At 40.3% G+C, this 25,237-nt stretch overlaps 1 protein-coding gene and 1 long non-coding RNA gene across 4 annotated transcripts; one reads left to right on the top strand and one right to left on the bottom strand.

Moving 5' to 3' along the window:
- Window positions 1-763: 763 nt before the first annotated feature.
- Window positions 764-18,626, bottom strand: LOC131694134 (myosin-10-like). Of its 2 annotated transcripts, none has more exons than XM_058982578.1 (7): window positions 18,412-18,626; window positions 17,779-17,854; window positions 17,364-17,722; window positions 13,382-17,305; window positions 6,575-6,646; window positions 6,390-6,512; window positions 764-6,338 (listed from the first exon to the last, which is right to left on the bottom strand). In XM_058982578.1, the coding sequence occupies exons 1-7, from the start codon at window positions 18,493-18,495 to the stop codon at window positions 6,312-6,314; spliced, it is 4,665 nt and encodes a 1,554-aa protein (XP_058838561.1). In that variant the 5' UTR covers window positions 18,496-18,626; the 3' UTR covers window positions 764-6,311. The 2 variants fall into 2 exon arrangements, with proteins under 2 accessions (XP_058838561.1, XP_058838562.1); XM_058982579.1 differs by having other exon boundaries at window positions 764-6,329.
- Window positions 18,627-20,705: 2,079 nt separating this feature from the next.
- On the top strand, window positions 20,706-21,733 carry LOC131694149 (uncharacterized). 2 transcript variants are annotated; one of them, XR_009306414.1, is made up of 4 exons: window positions 20,706-20,841; window positions 20,913-21,007; window positions 21,064-21,429; window positions 21,507-21,733. It is a non-coding gene; the product is annotated as an uncharacterized LOC131694149 (long non-coding RNA). The 2 variants fall into 2 exon arrangements; XR_009306413.1 differs by having other exon boundaries at window positions 20,909-21,007.
- Window positions 21,734-25,237: the final 3,504 nt, after the last annotated feature.

Below are 25,237 nucleotides of genomic sequence, written 5' to 3'. Positions count from 1 at the left end.
CATCGCACAGATTGAAACCACATCTCAGATTGACGCAATTTTTTACACTGACTTGAAAGCTGCTTTTGACAAAATCAACCATCGAATACTTCTTTGCAAATTGTTGCGTCTCTGGCAGAGTATTACGTGTCCTGTTTTTCGATTGCATTTTCCAACGCATCTGGAGTTCCTCAAGGTAGCAACCTCGGTCCCATGTTGTTTATTCAGTTTTTCAACGATGTAACACTGTTCTTGCGAGGCGGCTGTAAGCTAGTTTATGCCGATGATCTAAAACTATATTTTGTTGTACATTCGATCGAGGACAGCGAACCTCTTCAAGCACTACTGGATTTGTTCGTTTTATGGTGTCAGAAGAACAAATTAGTAGTAAATAAGAAATGTGTAGTGATTACATTCCACCGTATTGCAACACCGATGGTATTTGACTACCGCATTGGCGATGTTTCACTGACCAGAGTCTAGCAAGTTCAGGATCAAGGCGTGCTGTTGGATTCTAAGTTATTCGATGCACATCGCTCAGCCGTTATTTCAAAAGCTAATCGTCAGTTGGGGTTCATCGCTAAGATTGCGAAGGATTTCACCGATCCGTATTGCCTGATAGGTCCGTCCTATATTGGAAACTGCCTCTGTTGTTTGGTGTCCACATCAGACGTCTTGGTGTCTGAGGATTGAACGCATACAGGAACGATTCATTCGTTTAGCATTGAAAAACTTGACATGGCATGATCCTTTGAATATGCCTCCGTATCCTGATCGATGTCGATTATTAGGACTTGACACGCTGCAACGACGCCGGAAGACCCAACAAGCATTGTTCGTTGGAAAGCTGCTGAATGGAGAAATTGACGCACCGCATCTATTGTCATTAATGGACTTTCGAACACCATCCAGATCGTCTCGTAGTACAACGCTGTTGCATCTAAGATTCCACAGAACATCATTCGTATATAATGAACCGCTTATATCGTGTATCCGCATATTCGCTTTAGTGGACGATTTGTTTGATTTTGGAGAAAATTGTAGTCAGTTTGCTAATAAAATTGGTAGCTCTAGGTTAATCTAACGAACGTGCCATTTGAGCCAATATATTCTGATAGGTTAATCTAAGTTTAAGTTTTGATATTTTAACATATTCATTAAGACTACGTGTCAGATGATAAAGTGAAATACAAATAAACCATCGTTTGAAAGAGTTGGTAACATCCAGAAATAATAAAGTTAACTATTTGGATCGAACGGCTTATGATTCGAAAGAACAGCTCATGATACAAAGAAGGATAATTTTAATTATTGAAACGCTGTATGGAAAACTAAAACTTACTGGCGGTTATAATAATAACAACTGAAGTTAAGAATAATTATGCCAAATTGTCTATTATGCTAAATGACCTGCAGGCAGAGCCGTTGCGTGCAATTTACCAGGTTGGCCAAGGGCGCCAACTTTAGGGATGCGCTAAAATCTTGGTCTGCTTCATAAAATAAGTGAGATTTGGGGGTGGGCGTGGCATAGTTGGTAAGTCGATTGCCTTGTACGCAGCGCACCTGCGTTCAAGTCCCAACCCCGCACATAGGGTTTGAAATTTTTCATAAGAGATTTTTCTAACCCGAAGAGGCGAATGATCATAAGGTTAAAACCTCTATAATCGAAAAAAGCGAGATTAAGTCATAAAATAAATCAGGATAGGAGTATCATTCCCAGGTACACACAAAATTAGGCGCATAACTGAGATTTTACCAAAGGCCTCAGAAGACTACGCAACGGTCCTGTTAGTCCAGAATAAACAACGGACAAGACACAGACTTTTCAACAAATTTCAACAAAAATACCGAAAATTATTGCAAACTGTCTCCTCTCATAGAAACAAGGGAAACAGAAATGTGATCATGGGCAATAAAGCAGCCCACCTTTTTTAACCCTCCGGAAGTCGCGCAAATTGCTCACTGAACGAGCAGCTGCTCTAAGACGATGTCGCTAGATTTTCAGAGCAGCGTGCGGCTGCCGGAAGGTTAAGCTGTAACATAGGTCGTAGAGTAAGCTAGATTAATTATCATCGACAAAATAATTCCATGCCGTACCGTGAAAATTGAGGATTGAGGAGTTCCTCAATATCACAAAGTTGCTGGGTCCCAACCTAGGTCCTATCCTGCACTAAGTTGAATCTGGTTGAAAAATCACAAATTTTCGGCGTTCCTAGTTTCTTCTCAAATGTGTAAGATTAAGTGCTGTTTGCTTCGGATTTGCGGCAGAGCTTCCTCTTGCTGGTATATTGACGGTCTCACTGCATGCATGACGCGCGACACAAGCAACCGATCATGCAGACGATCCTTGTCGAAGTAGACGCAACACAGTCTCCCCAAAGGTTACCCGACACCAGTTTGAAGGGACACACCATTTTATCCCGTCCGGTGCGATTGCCATTCAAAATTTTCACTCACTGGAGCAAGTGGTCTTTGAAACAGCCAAGTACGTCCTTCAGTAGATCCAGGCATTTTCATGTCGCATCGATAACTACACCATCAATCTCAACTTTGTGTGCGGGTATGAAAACGCGTTAGTTCTATATAAAAGTCTTGTCGACAGTAATGTAATTTTGTTTTCTTTATGCAAAATATCATAATTCTGAGCTTATCTAAGCGAACTTTCGATATATCTGGCATAGCTGAATATTTCTACGTCTTGCGGAATATTAGAACACTAAGCAGACTATCTTTGATCCGAAAGAAGATCGGATACGGTCGAACCCAGTTCAATTTGTTTAAAGTGGAAAATAATGTGGTCATCTATCTACACTCGATCACTGGATGCAACTTATTTTCTTAGAAAGTGGAACGAAGAATATGTGAAACACTTAATCAGCAATAGAACATAAAAGTATCTTTGGTTCACTTGCTTGTACAAAAAAATGGATGGGTTCTGTATGGAGTATAACCGGAATGCCGTGACGAACCTTGGCCTGGAAATTCAAATCTAATGATATGCACCCTAATCAACAATCCACCAACCAGTTCAAAGTTCCTAAAATTGTTTCCTCAGTACAAAGGGGCGCAAAACTGAGACGCCGCCAGGAGACCACGCTATGGCTTGGCCTGCAAGATGATCACTTCTCAAAATTATTCCAAATGTCTGTTATGCAAAACGTCCATTATACCAAATGACTTCATGCCAAATAGCCCGCTTCCACCACCATTACCTTGTCAGAAAAAGAAAAAAAACTGATTTTCAATTGAATGAATACCATACATTTTTCATTAAAACCCTGTTTCTGAACACTCTCGGTCAGCATCTTAATTCTTGACAAACTGACACAATATATAAAGACAATTAATATCCGACGTGAATGTTAAGATAAGTTAATATTCACCCCTCATAACACACTCCCTACGACAGTATAACTCACTCCCGGTTGAAAACCACTGCAGTAGAAGAAGTATTTGTGCCTTTTAAAGGGGAGGTTGCAGTAATCGGACAGTCTATAAACTCTGGCATGACAAAGTTCATGGTAACTGGTAGAGAGCGAGGCAACTCAAACGGTGTTGGTTCCGAGGTGAAAATCAACGTGGTACGGTGCGAAGTTGTCAACGAATTCATATATCTTGGAACAATAGTGACATGTGATAACGATGTTAGCTGTGAGTTAAAAACGTGTGTTTGCGGCTGTGAATACAACTTTTTATGGTTTGCGTAGTCAGCTAGATCTGTAACCTACCTATGCACAAAGCTTGGACTATACTAATCGCTGATACTCCTTATTGCTCTTTACGACCATGAGACATGAGCATTGAAGGAAACAGAGTATCGAGTGTGTGGGCAAGTTGTACGATACAATGCTGTACAAATTTCTATTGCTTGATAATGAACGATGAAACACAATGTGAAGTACACTTTATACCGATGTCAGTACTAGAATAGTTGCGGCACAATGTTGCTGAACATTTCAAACATGCAAAATGTCAAAGCTCACGAAGAAATTTCTCGTTCAGCAGGCAATGTGTGATTGCGGTTTCAGAAGCAATATATCCGGCACAATAAACACACTTTTTTACGCTGCAAAATGAGAAGACATGACTTTTACCATTTATCCGAAAGCATAAGGATACGGTTCTTGTCTGGCCGGACATATGGGGCCCTATTCTCACAGTCACGTCAGTTGGTGAATAGAAGGATATTTTCTTCTAGCCACTAGGTGACGTGACTGTAAGAATAGGGCCCATGGAGTGTTTTGTCATTACAAGAAAGTAGCTCAAGACTGCTTCGTTCAATTAAGAAGCTGATACACTACTGTTGCGGAGGTCTTTCGTCAACACAAGTTCAGTATAACTGGCAATCCGGCACATGCGGTCAACCATCGATATTGGAAGTGGAATGACGATGAAGCGAAAAAGCGTGGCAAAAACAGGTTATTTTTTAACAGAACAGAAGCTGAATTAATTTTTTTGGTGGTAATATTCTTTGAAGCAAGATTAACAGGATTGGAATTAATAGAAACACCCAAATTATGAGTGACCTTTGGATTTAATTTGTAGACTAAAATAGCTTTGAAGCTTACCCTGAAGGATTGCTGTAGAAACCGTGTTTTATTCCCTCTTCCTCGCGATAACTACAAAATAAAAATATTGTAACCTCATGCATTTTTTCATTGTTATTTCGTTGACCATTTTGGGTGTATATTCTTTATATTGCTTATAAATAAAGCTTAAGAAAAAATAGTATATGATCGATTTCAACAGATAAATATAAAATAAAGAAACATAATGCGTCTTTCCCAAACTGCCCCAGTTTCCCCAATCGATTGAACCAATTCACGTTTATCAAACGAATTGTTCACACTGAGCGCGCTTTCGTACCAAGATTATCGTTTCAGATGTACCATGAAACAATGCTTGTTTATAGGTAAAACAATGTGTGACCATAAACAATGCAGCTTTTGAAAGATTTTCCAAGCATTTGCATGATTTTTCTAGAGCTATGCTCGGATATTCTCTGATCGATTTTGATCAAAATATAGCTTCTATTTATTTTCCGGTACCTATAACCGTACAGTTATCATACTACATAACCCTTTCAACAACTTGTCAGTTTACGAAAAATTGGTTTGCCATCATCGTTAATATGGACCGGATGTAATTTCTTCCTTCTATTTTTCGACATTTGTTTTCTCTCAAGAATAAAGCAATAACATTACTACTTTTCGTTGGTGGGTGACGCAAGCCGAGAAAAAAAACTTCCTTTACTAAGTTAAATCAAACAGAACCTATTCACACATAGAACTAAATCGGCTAAAGCCTCTATTAATTAAAATACTAATAAAATAATAGCAAAAGTTACGTCCTAAAAGCATTACACAACAGTAAATATACATATAAACAGAAGGGTCACAGACGAGAAAAAAAATGCACAACGAAGAATAAGTGGGTGGACCGCGTTAAATATACGCAACTAAGCAAGCGATAGAATAGCTTTAAACTTTGGGGAATTGCACTGCCGTGTTCGATGAGGTGTCGCACCGATCTCATCCTATAAATTGAAGATACTAGATGTAGCAAAACCTTTCTCTAATCCTACTTCTTAAGTTACAATGTTTAGTCTGATTTCATTATGTTGATGATGGTTAGCTATGTCGTAGAAAATTAGTTTCACTAACTGATTTCTGAGAACCCAATTTTACAAGGTTCTAAAAACAATAACATATTTTGGAGCCCGCTTAACAGCGTGGTGGACAATATCCGTCTATAACTTTTATAAAATTATCGACCTTTTCTGCCTTGTTAGCTAATAACCATGTGTTTGAGTTACAATAGATTCGACTGCTCTCTAAAAAAATATGTTTGATTACCTTCAAATTATACTACTCAATTGGGATACTTCCATAGTTTAATTCATCTAACAAACACATTAAATATGTTGCTTTGTTCGTGGTAACATTCCGCTTTAAATTTGGAGGGTGGGGCTTTTATACTTAATTTTGCTGGTTGAACACATTTTTTTACGTTTTAATCAAAGTGGGAGCCAATTAAAGGGAGTGTAACACTTTTTCTTCTTCTAATACTCTACCCAAACAGAGTCTCGGCAATCCAGTCGCACTTTTGCGTTCCGAAGTAGTCAGTCTTGCCCCGTCTGAGAGGACGCACATCTGAATTTCAGACGGCTCTCGAAAAAGGAACGCTCCAAAGTATATCCGAAACACAAGGACGAAGAGACACACGTATTTACACAAACCTTTTGTCCATCGGTGGCGGTTACGCTAGTAGTACCGATAGTGAGTAGTACGAGGTTTCAACAGCTGCTGATGCACAGCGTTCGATTTTTCCTGCTATAGAAGATTGTTGATCTGACCCATCTACAAAGTGCCGAATTAGTTTGAATAAAAATGGTAAAAATTGTTACTTACCAATGACCGCCGGTGTGCTTCCTTTTCTAGCACGACTTGCGTTTGCTGAGGAGTAAACTTTAACACCGCTGAAATCACTTTCACCAGCGTCGAGTTGTTACCGGTGACGTTACCGCTTAGGTACTGGAAAGGGTTGTAGAACAAGTTTTAGAATGTATTTTATTTGTCGCAAAAATGCGGCTCACCTGGAATAAAATGTTCCGCAGGTATTCGAATTCGGTGTTAGCCGTTATACCTTCACTGTGATGCATTGAAACCTGAAAGTGGATACATACGATTTAGCATAAAAAGATTAAATGGAAATATTTTTCGATACCAAAAAAAAATATTTTGGTTGCAATCTATAGTCTAATACACTTATTTTTGCACATTATCTTTTAAAATTAGGACTATACTACCCATGATCGCATAGTTGTCCCGTTTTCTATGGGATTTACTATCTTTATGGGACTCATATGCGATCACAGACAGTATGCGACATTCTCCCGAGAACCATTCTGCTCCGCGGAAACAAAATCACCGCAGCTTTTTCCTAGAAAGAACCATTCTCTAGAAAACCTTTTTCTCTGCAGCACCAATTGCCGTGAAAACCATTTCTCATAATGTATGAGAGAGTGTAATCAATGGTCGTGGGCAGACGCAGTCTTACTTGAAACAAGCCCACGTGTGTGGGTTAACCCTTGGCCACACCACTTCCGTTTCGCAACTTAACTACACCACTGGCTAACCCGATTCGTCGAAGACTGATGCTACCGAGCCGGGTATATGTAGTGGGGGACTCTATCACATTTGCCCGAATGATATTCGCCCGAAAGCCATTTACCCGAAAGACGTTTGCCCGAATGTCACATAAACCCGAATGTCATTCACCCGAATGCCATTCGCCCAAATTCCATATACCCGAAAAACATCGAAATGTAAATTGAAAAATTGAATTTATTGAGCCGAAACCCAACCTTTATTAGATTTGGTACTAAAAAGAAAGTGTTTCCAGTTTTAGTTCCTTTGGTGAGTTTAGATCTTTTAGCTGTTGGTTCCGCTTGCAGTGTACGTAAAACGTACGTACTAGCATTTTTCTCTACGAGTTGCCTTAAAAATTTTAAATTCTTGAATTTTTAAATTGTTAGTTTAAAATTTTTAAACCTTGAATTTTTAAATTTATAAAACTGCTTCAACACACCATAAAATGAAGGATTTCCACGATTTAACAAACCGTTCTATTTATTGCGCCAGCTTTCCACATTATTGGAGGTCCTAGGAATCTTTTACGACACATTTTCGAAAACTGACCATAAAGCGGGGGGTAACAGTGGTTCTTAAGACTTTTTGGTTCCTTGCTACCGTAAAATATAACTTTCACTAATGCAATCCAAAAAAGCGTTATGAACCTTTGGACAACTTTTTCTCAATTCTTCGAGTGCCATTGGAATATCTTGATGAGGCCAGAAGACCAAGGCGACAACTTGTTTGTTAGTGAGTTGCAATCGGCGAGCTTTCGAATATTTTGCCTGATGACCAAGTTGTTTTAGTTTTCTGAAAAAAAAACTTTGGTTTAGATGGAAGAAGCATCCATGAAGGGCAGCACAGTTGTTGGTCATTTGGAATAAGATCATTGACCTAACAGTATATTCTACGCTTTGAAAGACATTTGGCATAACACTCGTTTCGAGTAAGGGTCAATGGGTTTATGAAACGAACAAACTTGTCACAATGTGCATTCTGTTCCATCCATCACAGCGCATTTGAACATCCTTGGTGTTCTAAAGCAACAAGCCAACGTTCCAATTGCCGGAATAAATGCCATCAAAACGTTGGCCCGTGACAATGTATTTGTGAAGTTTCGTTTTCGACATGAAAGATTCTACGCTAATCTAGAGTACCTAGTTACACCAAAGGTAACCGCTACACTACCGCCTACCAAACTCGACGTGAAGAAATTGAATATTCCCAGTAATATTGAACTTGCCGATCCTGCGTTCCATGAGCCAGGAAAAAATCGATTTGTTGGTCGGAGCTAAACTATTTTTCGACCTGCTTAAGCCTAGGCATTTAATTATCGCTGATAATATGTCGCAACTAAGGAAGACCTACCTAGGATGGGTGGTCGCTGGAGTAGTCCACGAGGCTACCGTGACCGAACCTGCCATGCAACATGCAAACCTGGCTTCAATAGACAGAGTGGAGGAGATAATGCGTCAGTTCTGGAAGATCGAGGGAATTCTTGGTACTACAATGTTGTCAGCCGAAGAGCAGTCATGTGAAGCTCATTCATTATCAACAACTGAACGAGATCAGAGTGGACGATTTATCGTCAGACTTCCATTTAAGGATACCTTCGGCCAGTTGGATGATGGCCGTGCATTAGCCCTCAAGCGATTCTTGATGTTGGAAAAGCGGTTGCAGCGTTGCCCTGAACTTCGATCGCCGTACATAGATTTTATGTGAGAATACGAAGCACTCGGACATTGTGTATGCCACACCACGCTGTTATTCGTCCAACCAATTCCATTATTAAGTAGCATGTAGTTTTCAGCGCTACTGTGAAGTCTATGTCATCCGCAATTTCATTAAACGACATTCTTAAGCTAGGCCCTATTGTGCAGCGAGACCTATTTTCCATCATGTTGAGTTTCCGGAAGCATTCCATTAAGTTTTCGCCAGATATAAGTAAAATGTATCGCCAAATACGCATGGCTTCCAAGGACACTTGCTACCTCCGAATTTTCTGGAGGGAACAACCCACGCATCCACTTCGAGTTTTGATATTGAATACGGGAACGTAGGGAACCGCATCCGTCCCGTATCAAGCCACTCGATGTCTGAATCAGATTTCCGAAGAAGAATCACAGGATTTTCCGATCGCAGCTCGCATTCTTAAGGAGGACTATTATATGTATGACACATTGTCTGTTGCTGACACCGTCGAAGAAGCCATCGAATATCAACGTCAGTTAAAGGGTTTGCTTATCAGAAGTTGCTTTCCCATACATAAGTGGTGTTGGAATTCCGTCGAATTTTTAGAACACATACCGTCCGAGGACCGTGAAAAACACCTAACTATCCAAGAATATGACGCTAATGAGACCAAGGTTTTTGGTCTATTATGGGATCCAACTCATGATATGGTCCTAATCGCTCACCAGTATTGGCTGAAATTGAAAGGGTAACAAAACGATCAATCTACTCTGAAATCGCAAAATTTTTCGATCCTATTGGTTTGTTCGCCTCGTTCATCGTCATGGCAAAGCTTCTGGTACAGCAACTTTGGAAGACAAACGCAGGATGGGATGACATCGTGGAGGAGCGTGGTTCACTATGCAAGAAGCGTTGCCACAGTTGAACCTCATCAATATCCAATTATTCATTTGTTTCTCCTGCTACGATGTGTGCGGATCGGTGCGGGAGAGCGGGACGGCCAAGGAAACGGAAAGCCAGTGACCCAAACAGATCAGGAACAGGAGGGAGGACTGCGAACAGGAAAACCGACAACAGAGGAGAAATCGTTTATTTATTTATTATAGCTACGATACTAATCACAATTGTTTTGCTTTTCTTGTTTTGTTTCAGCAAACCAAAATCTATACGGACTAGCACATACGAACAGTTAGGCTTTGTAGGTTCTCATCTTGAGAAATGACAATGACACTGTACGAGATGGCGCTGGGCCTGTGGCCTTCGACTGGCATGGTCCATTCTCATTGATTCGGAAGTCTTTTAGGCTGGTTGGTAGATATGTGCTCCTACTTGCAAGTTGATCAATTCGCTTGGGTGGATCCTACTAGTTGTCGACTCTTTTGATCGTGAGTATGAGGCTAGTTCAGAAAAGGAGTGCAGGACTGGCACCTAAGAGATAGTTAATTATTCAGGACTTGTTCTTATGATTACTAAACTCGACCAAGCACACCGGCTCTCAGAAATGATAAGCAACCCTTTCGGGTCGGTGTGGTCTATTCGAGTCGAACCAGGCGGACATTCGGTTCGAGCAAACTTTATGGTTAATAGTGGATAAATATTTCTTACGCCTTTATTGGCAGAGATTCTTTTTGCGAAATCCTAAAATACCTTCACTGGTATAGCTACTCAGGATAATAATAATAGAAAAATTAAGGGTTTGGCTGGTACATAATGTAATGAATATGTATATTGACTAGAACAGGGATAATCGAGTTATGTTATAAGATAGAGAAGAAACAGCACAGTTGAAGGAAAAGTATTCGCGAGTAAGGACTACTACTGCTAGTATGTTTACCGTTTCAATTAATAGTCGATTGATCTGCTTCGGACCTAGGAGACAAAAAGGAGATTAGGAAGAGACAGAAGCGGATTCAATGCGAAACTTGCCAATATGACGTTGACCCCAAGGCGATGGTAGGATGATTTTCCATAGGATGACAGACTCTAATTTACTTAACAGTCGATTGATCCGCTTCTGGCCTAGGGGACCCATGAGGAGATCAGGAAGAAAATAGAAGCGGATTCAATGCGAAGTTTTAATTGCATCACTGACGACTTAGCACGCGTTGTTAGGAGCAGGATACATTGGACCAGACAAAATAGAGAACTTGACGTTACACACTTCGAGACAAACAGGCGCAAAATTTAGTCCTCCTCCCGAGGACCGGTGTTTAATTGGCGGACAGTCGCTAATCCTTCCGATTTTGCAAATTTTGTCTCGCGGGACGGACCGAGATCCCTCAAGCTATAAGCTGCAGTCCTATCAGCCCGTTAAAAAAAAACAAACAAACAAATACTTGACCAAGTACATTAATTTAGTGCACAACATGAGAATCAATGGCACTTCATTCCTCCAGATGCTCCAGAGCTTGGTGGAATTTGAGAAGCGGTAGTAAAATCAACTAAAACTCATCTGAAGCGTGTCGTCGGTAATGCTAGGAAATGGCAACAATTCTTACTGAAATCGAAGCTGTACTGTGTTCGTGACCTTTATTCAGTATTTCATCCGATCCTGCAGATTCGCAGGTAATAACTCCAACACATTTCCTGATAGGCAGACCACTTATCGCACCAGCTGAACCATCGCTTGAGGACATAAAGGTAAGCCGTTTGAGCCGTTGGCAACAGTTACAGCTCAAGAGTGAGCATTTTTGGCGTGCTTGGAGCCGAGACTATCTTAACTCGTTACAATCGCGTAAGAAAAATTATCGGACTATGCCAAATCTGCGCCCAGGCATGATCGTTCTCGTTCACGATAATAATCAACCTCCTTTACAATGGAAGATGGGACGAATTACCGCTATGCACCCTGACGACAAAGGACTGGTACGTATGGTGGACGTGTTCTGCGATGGCGCGACTTACCGACGTCCAATCACGAAGGTGTCCGTGTTACCCATCGAACACAATTTCAACGAATCATCATCGGACAACCATATTGCAACGTAATTCCAACCAGTGATGCCAGAAGTACAGATTTATTTAGAAAAGTATAGATATTTTAAGATTACAGATTTTTGTACAAAAGTACAGATCGGTACAGATTTTTTACATGACAACAGGGTAAAATAATTTAACCCCTTCGATGCATCCCAGTAAACATCAGGTAAGCGGTGAGTTAGGCAGCTGACAGAGTGATGGCGAGAATCTGAAGTGGAGCTGGTACTAACTGAGCTTGAACTGAAGCTGACATTAGAATGCGATATGCAAGAAACCTGCATCCAGCAAATGTCTGATGTCTGAGTGAAAGTCGAGCGAATCTTTTCGGAGTGCCTACGTTTACTCTGACATGCTCCATTTCATTTGCTGCAAGCAGGTTTCTCGCATCCTATTGATAGATATTGCCTGCCCCATATCAGCTTCTTTACGCCCATCGTTTGGCCATCTTAGGTTGCAAACAAAGTGGTGGCGAAAATTTGAGCTGGAACTAATATTGATATTACCCCGTCAAACTCATCCGGAATTCTGACTGGTTTCTTGCGAATTTTTGGAGTCGGACCAGTGTCGTAAATACCAAGGCTTTGGGCACGGTACAAGAAATTGTCATTTTGATTCCAAATGTATGATCTGTGGTGATAAAACACTTGTTCGGTGAAAGAAACCACAAAATGTTCCAAATGCGCTAATTGTAGCAAAAACCATAAATCGAATTTCTGGGCATGTCCTATTCGAGAAAAAAAAATATAAATTCTCGCTCAAAGCAACAAAAACAAAAAATAAAAAATTTATCTGCTTCTTCAGGCAAAGCTCAAGAAAACAAGTTTAAACGGGTTAATCCGCTTCAAAATAGAATGACTTCTCTACCTATAAAAGGATTTTCTATTTCCGTCACACCATCTTACAAAGGTGTGTCATGCTTCAATGACAGGTAACACGACTAAAAGAACGGCTACCAAGCCTCGCATTTAGTTTCCACACAACGCTTCATTTGTTCCCATGGATCTAGGTAGTATAACGAAAAAAAAATCTCTTGCAACAATCAATGTTACAGCTGACGATTGCAATGTCGGTCGAAATTCTTTATAATCGGTGATCCTGGAATAATGCTCAAAGCAATTCCAACGGTAAAATATTTTTTAATGATTGCTCTGCTGGTTATTATTCAATGTTGTTTCCGAATGGGCCTACGTCTGTAAGAAATCCACCAACAATTGATTTGGTTTTGACCTGTTTCGGCAGATCAAAGCCACATTTGTAGCGAATTGATTACACATGCTGACTTTGATTCTGATCACCTTCCAGAAACTTTTTCACTTTCTCAAGAAGCTGTTTCCAATCATATCAGCTCAGCGATGTCACTTATGCTGATTTCGTTTTTGGATTCTAGTCGCAAGTTAAAGAGTGGTTTCTAGGTTGACTATTCCACGAAGAGTCATCTAAGAACCCTTTTGATTTTGTTAGAATTTCTGAACATAGTGCGCTCAGTACGCTAGCGCGACAGCCAGAGGATTTGTGGAGGCGTACACATATACCAGTCGCACGAGGTTTCCGTTATAAACAAACGCGCAACCCGCCAAGGCAAATTTAACAATACTTACCAGAGTTTCATCCAGCTGCCGAGACAGTTTGTCGTTCTGTAGCTTCAACCGCTCATTGGACTGCTCAAGAATGAGATAATTTTCGCACTTTTGCTCCAGGAACAAGTTCCGATTCGACACATCCTGCACCTCGTGCATAATCTTTTTCAGCTTGTTCTCCAACTCGTCCTTCTTGTTGCGCATCTCGTCGAACGCCTTCCCCTTCTCTTCCCGATCGTCCCCAGCGTTTGATTGCTCGCGCAACTGCTCGATTTCTGTCTGGAACCGCCTAACGTTAGCTTCCGTTTCTGCACTGAACGAATCAAACTTTTCCTTCAGCTTCGAGTACTGTTCTAGCTGCTCCAATTTTTCTGCCATTGCCACATTCAGTTCACTTTTCATTTCGTCCAGATCGCGAACATAGTTTTCATTTTGCAGCTTTAGTTCCAGCGTGTTTCGAAGCTCTAGATTTAATCGATCGTTTTCATTATTCGCTGAATCCAGTTGTTGTTTAAGTTTGGTGATTTCTTGCTCTTGAATGGTATTAGCTTTAGTCATTGCTTCTTCAAGATCAGTCTTTGTTTGCTCTAATTTGCTTCTCAACTCTTCTTCTGCTCTTGCAGCGTCTGCTAGTTTGTCCTCTAAACATCTTTTCTCTTCGGCAGTTTGACTAACAAAGTCCGCGAAATTTGCTTTTTCTGTGTTCAGTTCGTCGCTGGTTTTGTTTTTAATGGTTGTAACATCAGATAACCGTTTTTCGGTTTCCGACTTCCCATGTTCTAAGGTCAGAATTTTAGCTTTCATCTCATTTTCTTTACCCACAAACTCATTGATAAGTTTCTTGATCTCCTGGTCCTTTTCCTCAACTACGGACTCATTCTGACTGACTTTTAACTTCAATGCTGTTATTTCAGTATCTTTGACGCTGCTAGACGTTAGCAGTTTTGCCTTTTCCTCCTTAATGGAGTGAATTTCACCCTCCAGTTGCTTTATCAGTGTGTTAAGGTATTCATTTTCTATCTTAATCTCCTCGTAGTTTTCTAGCTTCTTCTCCAGGTCAGTAGCGTTTTTGCTAAAGGATTGCTTTTCTTCGTTTGCTTTCTTTATCAAGGTTTCAAGCTCCAGCAGCCGATTTTGGTTGCCTGCTTTCATAGCATCAATTTCATTATGCAGAGCCCTGTTCTGCTCTTGAACAGCTTGTATCTCTTTCTCGAACTTTGACTTAAGTTCGCCTTGTTTACTTTTGAGATAATCGTTCTCCAAACGCACTTTATCTATCTCTACTTTTAGAGCATCGCACTCTTCGGTTAGTTTTTGTTTTTCTTCCTCCAATGATTTGGTGGAATTTTTTATTCGAGCAAGTTCCTCTATCATACATTTGTTGCTATCTAATACGCACAGTTTCTCCTTTTCCTTGGCTTCCAGTTCATCCTGTAGCGAGCGATACTGGTGATCCAAAAGCTCCTTTTCGTTGAATAATTTTGCATTATCGCCAGCACACTGGTTTAGCTGTTCGGCAGAAAGCTTTACTTTTTCTTCCAATTCTAGACACTTCTTTTTCAACTCTTCGACATTTGCATTTGCGTCTTTTGTTTTCTTTTTCTCGTGTTTTAGGCCAGTCTCAGCCTCTTGAAGTGCCGTTTGAAGTTTCTTGACTTCTTCAGAAGTTCGTCGATTGCTTTCCTCTAACAAACAATTCTTTTCCGCCAGTTGTGAATTTTCACATTCCACCTGCTGCAGTTTTGTTTCACTCTCTTTCACTTTTGTTTGCCATTTGTGGCTAGTTTCCTTATCTGCTTTACTGCGGGCATCCGTGTGTTGACGCTGCAGTCGTTCGATCTTTTCCTCTAGCGATTGCTTCTCGTTCAAAATAACAGAGTGTGAGTTTTTCACTTCTTTGAGCTGTTCTTCCAGTCGACCAATCTCCTGAAGGATGTTGGTCACTTGGGCTTTCAGCTCAGTTTTTTCTCGAATCTCCCGTTCTAGCGTTTTTTCCAGGTCCTTTTTCTCATTTCGCAGCGTCTCAACTTTCGACTTAAGAGTAGTTGCCTCCGTAGCCAGATCTTCTTTTTCTTTTTGAGCTCCGTCCAGCTTCTCCACCAGTTCGTCCTTTTCCTCGGACAATCGTCGATTCTCCTCCGATTTTAGTTCGATGACCTCATTCAAATCGCGAGTTGTTTCCAGCAAACGCTCTTCAGCTTGCGCCAAGCTCACTCTCATTGATTCCTGTAGCGACTGCAGTGCTTCGGATTCTGAGTTCTCGTTGATGATTTTAACGTTTCGAATTTCTTCCGCCAATGAAGCCTTTTGTTGCAGAAGACCATTTACTTCCTGTTTGCAGCTCTTGATATCCGCCTGCAGCTGTTCGTTTTGCGCCTTAAGGCTTCCTTTTTCATCTGTTATTTTCTTGAACTTTGCATTAACCTTCTCTAGCTTATCCTTGAATTGCTTTAACTCCGTTGTCAGGTGGTTATTTTGATCGAATACTTCTTTCATGCTGGCTTCGTTACTGGCACGATCCCGATCGTGCAGTTCTTTCTGGGCATCTAACGCTTTGGATATTTCCCCCAACCGCTCCTGATCGATGGAAATTGTCTTTTTGAGTTTCAAATTTTCGTCCTCCTGTTCAATCAGTTTTTTGCTTTTTACTTCTAGATCTATCCGGGTCGTTTCCAAGCTGAGATTTGCTTCCTTCAGAGTAGCTTCGTGCTGTTTGAGTTGTTCATTTAGTTCTTGTATTATGTTGTCTTTGTCGACTACTAGCTTTTGCGAATCTTCCAGATTTCGCTTCGATTCTTCAGACCAACCGTCGTACTCGGCTTGTTTCGCCCGATAGCTATCTAGTTCCTTCTGTGAGGTCGCTACTGTTTCCTGCAAAGCATCTCTACTAGCCACCAAAAGTGAAATTTGTTCTTTAAGTTCATCCACCTCGGCTGACGAACTCAAAGTTTTGGCCAAATTTTCGAGTTCTTGTATTTTTACCAACGAAGCATCCCTTTCTAATATGATCTTTTCTATATTTGCTTCATTTTCTGTGAGTTTTTGCAATAGACTATCTCTTTCCTGTTCCAAATTTGAGGAATCTGACTTTATACGCTGGTTTTCCTTTTCCAACTCTAGAATCTTTCGCTCGAATTCAACAAATTTAGATTCTAGCTTATTCTTCTGTTCATTACAGATTCCGATGATGCTCTCAAGGTCCTTTACCTTAGCTGCAACCTTCTCCGTTGAGGTCAATTTATTCTTCATCTCCGCTACCTCCTTCCCAAAACCATCCCTTTCCGATAGCACCTGTTTCATATTCTTTTCAATGCTTAATATTTGCTCTTTCAGCTTACGAACTTCCGATTCTTTGCTTTCCAACTCGGAATGAATAGCCATTTTGTTTTCTGCCACAGTGAGAACATGTTCCTCCTCTCGTTTCTTTAGCAAGCTAACCTCGAGATATAGAGATTCCTTCGATTCAATCTCCTCCGCCAGTTTGGCTTCTAATGTCTTTATTTTCTCCCCCAAGTTTCCAACGTCATCGCCGGACAAGGATATCAAATCCTTTTCATCCCCTACAGCTTCTAATTTTGTTTTCAGCGTTTTCACAACACACTGCAGCTCATCAATTTCCATCCGAAGAGCCGAATCCAAATGCGCCTTTGCTTGCTGTTCCAGCGAACATTGTTCACGCAGCTCGCTAATTCTTCGCAGTGCCTTATCCTGCGTCTCCACCAGGACCGATCGCGCTTTAGTGTTATCCTTTTCCAGCTCCCGATAGCGACGAGCTAATTCGGTGTATCGCTCTCGATATTTCTGGTAACGATCCAGTGCTTTCTTGTACGCCTGGAATAACTTGTCTTTACTCACTAGATCCAGTTGCCCATTGGAAGAGGCCGCACCGGAGACAGATTCTGTTTCGCTAGCCGAAACATCGATGTCTGTTTCGAGATGATAGATCTAAAATATTACAATTAATTAGCTAGAAATAATTTTTGTAGTACGGATTAAAACTCACTGCAGGCGAATCATATGCCGGCAATCGAAACGACACATCACTCGCCATCGATGAGTTAGACAATCGACGGAGTCGGTTAACGGTCGGCGAAACGCCATTATTGCTACTGCTATTGTTATTTGTTACGCTGCCACCAGTCAAATTTGAGAAGAAGGAACTGCCGCTGAGATTGTTGGTACTGCTGCTACTGCTAATAGTGCTGCTATTGTTCTTAGACGCATTAGATGTCGACCCAGATGATGCGCTATTGCTACCCAAGGTGCTGTTGTTGAGCTGATTTTGCTGAACCGGAGTACTAGTGATGGAGCTGCTGTTCAAGCTTGTTTGTGATTTCCGCAACGGAGAATTTTGAGGCGTATCTGATGGAAATAAATAATATGATTAACAGGATAATTGAAAATTATTAGCGATTTACCGTCTTCGGTGATACTGAAAAAGTTCTCACTTCCGGATATTTCCGACGTAGTTGAAGAAGCCGAGCTAACCGCAGCCTAGAAATATTTTAAATTGAATACAATTAAAAATTAGTGTGCTTCACTATGCCTTCGTGATTACAGCATACAAAACAATTACAGAACTACACTACAACTCTTCATCACTGCAGCTGGCTGATAATTTCAGCCGCTTAAGCATGAAGTCGCAAACAACTATCGTACAAACGAAAATCAATTCATCAATCTGTTTACACAATAAGGAGTGGTCGACGATAAGCGCAGCTCAGCTCTGCACGTATGGTACCAAGTCGCCCACTGAATCACGGATGCGTGAAAATGTGGGCTAATGAAAACAAATGTGGCAAAACAAGAGAAATTTTCAAATACTGTGCTGTTGTTTTGTACCCATCATCATAACATTCGCTCAGAAGTCGAGACGAAGCGTGAAGAAAATTACGACACGCCAGCACAAATTAGCGGAGAGGAGTCGGCCTCGAGAAGGAAACAAACAAAAGTAATAAACGCGTAGTAAACGGGCCCCCTCTTAGAAGTGGGGCTACTCCTTTGCTGACTTTTGCACAAGAGACCCACTTTTCCCTTCACGGGGCCCTTACCTGTAATCCCTTGGACAGTTGTTCCAATCTCTGGGGTGATTGCTTCACCTCTTCGGTGATTTTTTCCTTAAGCTTTTTGAACATTTCCACTGCCGTGCGGGATGATCTTTTTACGCGAACATTACCCCGGCCAAGTTGGAAGTTTGGCACTAGTGTTTTAAAGACGAAATTTGATACAATTTGCACTAATTATACACAAAATCACTTGCACAAACGGGATTCTGAAAGCAGCCAAGACAAAAATCTACGTGTAAGAAAATTTTCATCTTTTGATAGAAATGTGACAGATAGTTGGCTCAAGGCATCAAATGAAGGTGATGTATTTCGCCAGTGTTGCCATCTCTATTACCCACGAAAACTGCTCGAATTGAGTCTGTGAATAGTTATCTAGGGTAAACAACCTGATTTGGACCCTTTTCATACATTTGTTTCCTTTGCCCATTCCTCCAAATTCGTTTGATTTGATAAAGGCAATTACATTCTTTGGTTTGTATTATAAGTCTCAACATCGATAATTCTAATTGCTTCAAATTATTCAAAATTCACAGCTAAAAACAAGCCTTGTAAAGTTGTAGGTAATTGTTTATTGATCGTTGCTGCACAGACTAACATACATAACACTCGAAAACAATGCTTCGCCCGCTTTAACGGTCATTTTAAATATATTTGTAGTTGGGACTGTAACCACATTTGAAATTAAGGCGCCACTGACATATGAACAAGCATATGGAGGATAGACCACTAGTGAAAAATTATTCCCAAACCTAAGGGGTAACCCTGATAGACATCTTATGATCCAAGAGCCTAACGACCTGTTCAGGGTATAATCCAAACAATATGTGGAATCGTTGGATTATATGGGTTAAACTTCGTGTATATTTTTTATTGAGGAACCTATCAGCAAATGAGTGTTTGGGACTGTGAATAAAAGGTAGAGCTAGTGTTCTGCGAAAATTTCTGGATGGATGTTTTTTGTAGGAATTCCCTCATAGTGTTATTTCTGTTAGTCTGTGGTTGCTGTATGATTGTTGTTCCGTGCATCTGTTGATGTTCATATGTTTAAACGGGTTAATTTTTCAACTATTAAATGCACCGAGAGCGTAGAAAACCGGCACGAGCCATCGACTAGCAGAATGTTCGGCAGATTAAGGAAGCGTTAGGACATCTAGTCTATGATGGGGAATGATACATAAAGTGGGTAAGAATTTCAATCTGGGCATTTGCCCATTGCAATCAACGTTGTTTCAGTTGTCTAATGAGACCATACGCTTGTGGAGTATGTGACGATTCATCCAGGAAACCGCTCACAGAATCCATCAGCAAGCTGCTGGATATTTCAAGGACGATGATTGTGGTCAGTACTTCAGCCGAACTAGACCACGAGAATCAAAACAGGATCGGTCGTAATCTTTTACCTTACCCATTATATCCTAGCGTCAGGTTTGTTATTTGCTCACACAATGTGCACAAAGAGCGAAATACATTAATGAAAAAAGAGCGGCACAAAAACACAGCGATGTGCAGATCACCCTCACAAAGAGAAACTTGAAAACGAAAAAAAAGAGCTGTACACTAGGGGCAGATCACTCTAGGAATGTATAACAAATTTGCATCAACTTAGAAAAAATGCATTTAATTTCCATTTTTGCATCAACTTTGCACTCCCTCGCAGAAAAGATTACTTAACAATCGTCCTACGCTGATCCACTTTGTTCGATGTTTTGTTGAATGTAGGGCTGTTTTTTGCAGGGTTTTGACGTCTTGCACGCTACGCTAAATACATTGCGCGCAACGCAAAATGCATTACAAATTTCGATTTTGATGGAAAGAAATGCATTTAATTTCGCTGATTTTTAAAAATGCATCACAAGTGATCTGCCCCTAGATTTCAATACTTCGTCCAGGTCACACAGAACTCATGAAGAGACAGCCCAAGAGGTTTTTTTTTACTGAATTCAGATCGCTTTTTCTTTGACTGAAATCGGCTTAAAAACTCATGTATTTCATCTGACTATTTTTAATTTGCTTTTTTTTCAACGATTACTGGTACTACTTTTCAGTACCATGTATGTTTTCATAATGTACAGTTTACCTGATTAGCAACGAAACGACATGAAACTCGGTGAAATTTTCCGAAGAAAAAGCGTCCGAGTCATTTACCGCCAGTTACCAGCACATTGAGTGACCCCTCGATGTGGCAAAAAAAATAGTTTTCCAGCAACACTTTCTTGTTTTGATCTTCAGTTGCTATGTATAGCAACGAAAGCAACCATGTTATGTTTACACCACATAAACTTCTTGTCGGATATGGATCCCTAAAAATTTAAGTACCAGTTCGTCGAAACGATTCTGTGCACTTTCAGCACCATTTTTGTGATACTGCTCGACGAAAGATTTAATCAATAAGTGCACTTGACATAAATATAACCGGTGAGTACTTCAATTTGGTCTGATCAGATCAAATAATTTGAATTATTCTTCAATTGTGGATTATCAGCTAGGAATGAAAATGTTTGTCGGTGTCGGTCATGCAAATGCGAATACGCCCACGGCAAGTTCTTAGTGACTGATTGGACAGGCGGAGAAAGCTTCGGAGGTAAGCACACCTAGTTATGAGCAAATAACTTCAATAAAAATGTTTTTTCGTTCTAGGTCAGACGATGAGCTGGTCCTAATCTCACAAAAGACGGAAGTGATTTTATACCTAACTACTAGTGTTCCAAGATCTACCACTGCTTCTACAGTTTCTTTATCACAACTAATCGATCGTTCGGGGTTCACACACGTTCAATATGCACTATAGAGAGTATTGACAAAACTGTTAAAAGTGTAATGGAAAAAAATTGGATTGACGATGTGCATCCTAAGATGGACGTATGTAATTCCATCAATCCGTCCGTAACGGCCCGCTATTGGTCCCAAGCAATTGATTGCGAGCCACTAATTGCCCTGCAAAGAAAAATGCGTCGGATGAATTGTGAAGGACGTGAGAGTTAAATCAGAAGTTAAGGCGATCAAGTAAGTTTTTTTTCTATGCATATCGCGTACATTTCAATTAATTTTGCTTTATTTTTCTTTCATACATACTTCCGAAGCCTGATGGCAAGCGATGAACGGCAAAATTCGGCCGCTCAGTCTAATCGATACTCTATAGAAAACATTAAAAGGCTCTCATAAGAGCATAATTTATGTCAGACTGCAGGAAGGGTAGTAAGTGGCAGGATGAGAAAAATCTATCAGAGCAGAACCAAGAAAGCAGTTTGGAAAGTGCTCAATGAATTACTGAATATCACTCATTAGTAACTCAACAAGACAGTAAATTATCTCAACAAATTGTAGTCAGGGCCGGCGGAAAGCGTGGGTAGTATGGGTAGTACTACCCATACCGAAAATAACCGAATGGGTAATTACCCACTCGAAATTTTGAACCATTTCAAAAAATTTAGATGCGCAACGCATGTATCTCGCACTACACACATCTGAAAACATCGATGTACCACAATTCCATTTGCATAAACGAACGTGATTTAATGTGAATGTAATGTAAGCGTGTGCATTGCGAAAAGGGAAAAATCGTTACTAATGGACCCCTCACCCTATGCTTTCTACCCACTCGGGCGTAAAGTTTTTCACCGCCCCTGATTGTAGTTAATCTAACGGTTCTTTCCAATTGTAGGAAGTAATTGGTAGATGCTACGATATGCAGAGAAAATACGATAAGAAAGTCTCATCTAGTGAGGAGCTACTCAAGGCCGATTTGAGCCGCGAAAATAATCTGTTGCCTAGTTTTTTGAATTATGACAAATTGGTTTTTGAAAAATAACAACTACCAGTGCATATCGCTCCCAAAATGTCATTTTATTGAAATGGCTGAATCTGAATTCAATGCTACTACATTTCAAAGTGCTCGTGTTGTAAACTGGCAGGTATTGTGAGCAGCAGTTATTCTTTTGGTAGACCGTCCCTCAAGCAAAGTTCTATGAAACAAAATACCACAGAGAACAGAGAACAATCCATCTTCATTATTCAACTTGGAGATCATCCACAAATCACGTAGCATTTTTTGAGTGATTTTTAACACCCCCCCCCCCTCCCCCATAGTAGCATTTAGTCACAAACCTCTAAATAACCCCCTCTGGTAATTACGTAGCGTGACGGTAAACCTCCCCCTGTCCCCGTGAAAAATTAAACGATGTTAGATGAAACGGGTAAGGTTGTCGTGACATTAGGTCAATCCCTATTCCCCTTTAAGAAATTATCAAAGTTCGACAACATTTTATAAAGATTGAATTAACTATTTCATACCGGAAGCTCTTGCGATTCGGATTTTTTCAAGTCGGCACAGTCTTTCACCGTAAAGTTATTAAAGTACACAGCTTTTTGCAACATAGTTAGTGTGTAAAGTGACTCTCAGTGCCTGGAGACCTTCCGCCAGCCGAAGTTAAGGTCAGATACTTCTGAAGGAAAGTGACAGTGACTTAAAAGTGTCGAACGGTCGTCCGTCATCATACTATCACGCTAATCCGAGTGAAGCCGTTGGAGAGCTGGAGAAAGTTCCCGGCAGAAGAGCTGGAAGAGTAAACCACCACACGGTACGCCAGCGACGAAAACCGGTGGCCATCAACCGGCGGAACATGCGGACAGCATCAATAGCGGCGGCAGCACGTGGAAGCAGCCATCGTTGACGAATAAATGCAGTGACCAGTGAGATAAATAAAAGTTTTCTTCTTCATTCCTTATTTTTCTTCACCAAATTATTTTTTTTAAATTAAATAATTTGTTGGACTTTTCTGTTTGCCACATTTCTTGCGTGCGCTTCTGAAATTGTTTTCAGGTTGTGACCAAATCGTGGTTAGTTGTCTTGGTTATCCGTTGCCGACCCTGTGAGGCTGAGGTATTGTTACTGGGCTAGCCGGCCATTACTTACAGGTTAACCTGGATGCGAGTATCTTTAAATCAAGTACAAATTTGTACAATCGCTACAACCGTTGTAGTTCTTGCGATTTTAGAGACGGCAGTCTACTGTTCTGAATTGTTTACAAATTAAAGGTTGTATAGATTCCTGAAAATAGTATAAATATAAGCGCACCAATCAGAAAATGTCCGAAAAGATTTTTCCGATTCCAATCGAAAACATCACGACTCACGTACTGTTATAAGTTTTACGTTTTTTCCACTAGATTATTACTACCGATCTTCAAAAGGTAACGGTTTGTTTAGTAGTAATTTTTTTCTCTGCGTAACCAGGGGTTGCGTAGTTTTGTGAAATAAACAACAAAATATTAAGTGTTGCTGGTTTAATACAATTTCTAATCAAATGTCATATTTGACAGTACCAGTTACCTGAGTCACTGAGGGGTGGTCATATTTGTGATACACTTTTAGAATGCTAGTGTCTAGTCGTGTCGTTGTGATTACCCTCCCATTCTCTACACATTAGTCAGCAAATTGTCCTTCTTGACTGGAATGGGTCGGGAACTCTGGAAAAAATGCAACATGTGTCAAATTGATCTCTCTGATTGCTCTCAAACATCACTTTTAACCAATGCGATCGAAAATGATAGAGCATGTGAACAATAATTAAACCAGAATTAGAGCGTGTGTCAGTAGTAGTAAAATGAAAATAAACAATGAAAAAACATTTATCCGCGGGCTCCGTTCCAGTTCCTGCTCACACGATTTTTCTGATAAACGGCAAGTTATACGGCGGGTAACCAAGAACAAATTTTTGATAGCTTTCCGCTTGCTAGAATCTATTTAAACCCGCCTAGTCGCCATTTCGTTTACTGAAAAATTCATTGTGTACTACTTACCGTTCTGCTCTGCCGCTTTGGATTTCGCACCTCTAAATTTACCTGTCCATTTTAGCAATGGGCGATATCGATGCTATTTTTAAAAAATCGATCTTTTGGTTTCGATTTTATGCATCCGACTTTTCGGCACGATTTTTTGACAACATCGATTTTGATAACTTAAAAAAAATTGTTCTGGTAAATCGATTTTTTTTCAAAATTTCCATTGGCGATTCTACGTTGAAACCGCTCGCAGATAGCGCTGGAAGGAAAGTGTTGCTGATTTTATTCTGTTCTGTCATAGTGCATATATTTTCTGTAAATATTGGTAAAAAATGACTTTTAAACACCAAATTACCGATCAATTTGTTGATAATTGTTTATGAAAATGAAGGAAAACCATCATTTTATAAGATGATGAGTAAACATCTTGCGAAAAGAGTGTAAAACATAGTGGTTTCTAATATTATTCACAGAGCTATATGCGCGCTGTTTCGAAATGTAATTTGTTGAGCACCGTAGCCGCCGCAACAGCAGTTCCCATTCGTCCTAAGTTAAGCTAAACCTTCATGAGATGGTATAAATTCATGAAACTCTCCAGATCAGGCGAGGAAAGAATATATCCGGCTAATAGGAAAGTGTCAGCTTTGTATCATGCACAGCCGATCCTTCTCTCCGATAGTCTTCACTGAATCTCCTACGTAGTTCAAAATATGAAGGAGTTTGACATTGGTACTGATTGGGTCGCGGTTTCGAGTTGGAACTTTATTTATGGAACGATTTTTTATAACCACAATAATACCCCGATTACATTTCGAAGAAATGTATGAGTCAAATAGTTGCAAATGACTGTAATTTCAGAATAATTGCAAATAAAACTAAATTTCTTACTCGTTTCATTCATATTTTGGCTGTGGTAAGCTTTTTCCGAGAAGATAATGAAGATTTTGTTGTAAGCTACGACTCACTTACGGGTGAAAAAAAGCAAACTGTATCACTTTGCCAGTTCATGAGCTGAATCATAGGTGTCGCAT

Source organism: Topomyia yanbarensis, chromosome 3 (assembly GCF_030247195.1).
Source record: "Topomyia yanbarensis strain Yona2022 chromosome 3, ASM3024719v1, whole genome shotgun sequence".
Lineage (NCBI taxonomy): Eukaryota > Metazoa > Arthropoda > Insecta > Diptera > Culicidae > Topomyia > Topomyia yanbarensis.
Note: the sequence above shows the minus strand (reverse complement) of the source record. Positions and strands in the feature narration are given on the sequence as shown.

Excerpts from the sequence above, each read along its gene's own strand:
- LOC131694134 (XM_058982578.1), bottom strand. The coding sequence starts at position 18,495 with ATGTTCAAAAAGCTTAAGGAAAAAATCACCGAAGAGGTGAAGCAATCA. Across the intron at positions 17,306-17,363 it reads CGGCATATGATTCGCCTGCA|ATCTATCATCTCGAAACAGA; the intron begins GTGAGTTTTAAT and ends GTAATATTTTAG. Across the intron at positions 6,339-6,389 it reads AAGCACACCGGCGGTCATTG|ATGGGTCAGATCAACAATCT; the intron begins GTAAGTAACAAT and ends GGCACTTTGTAG.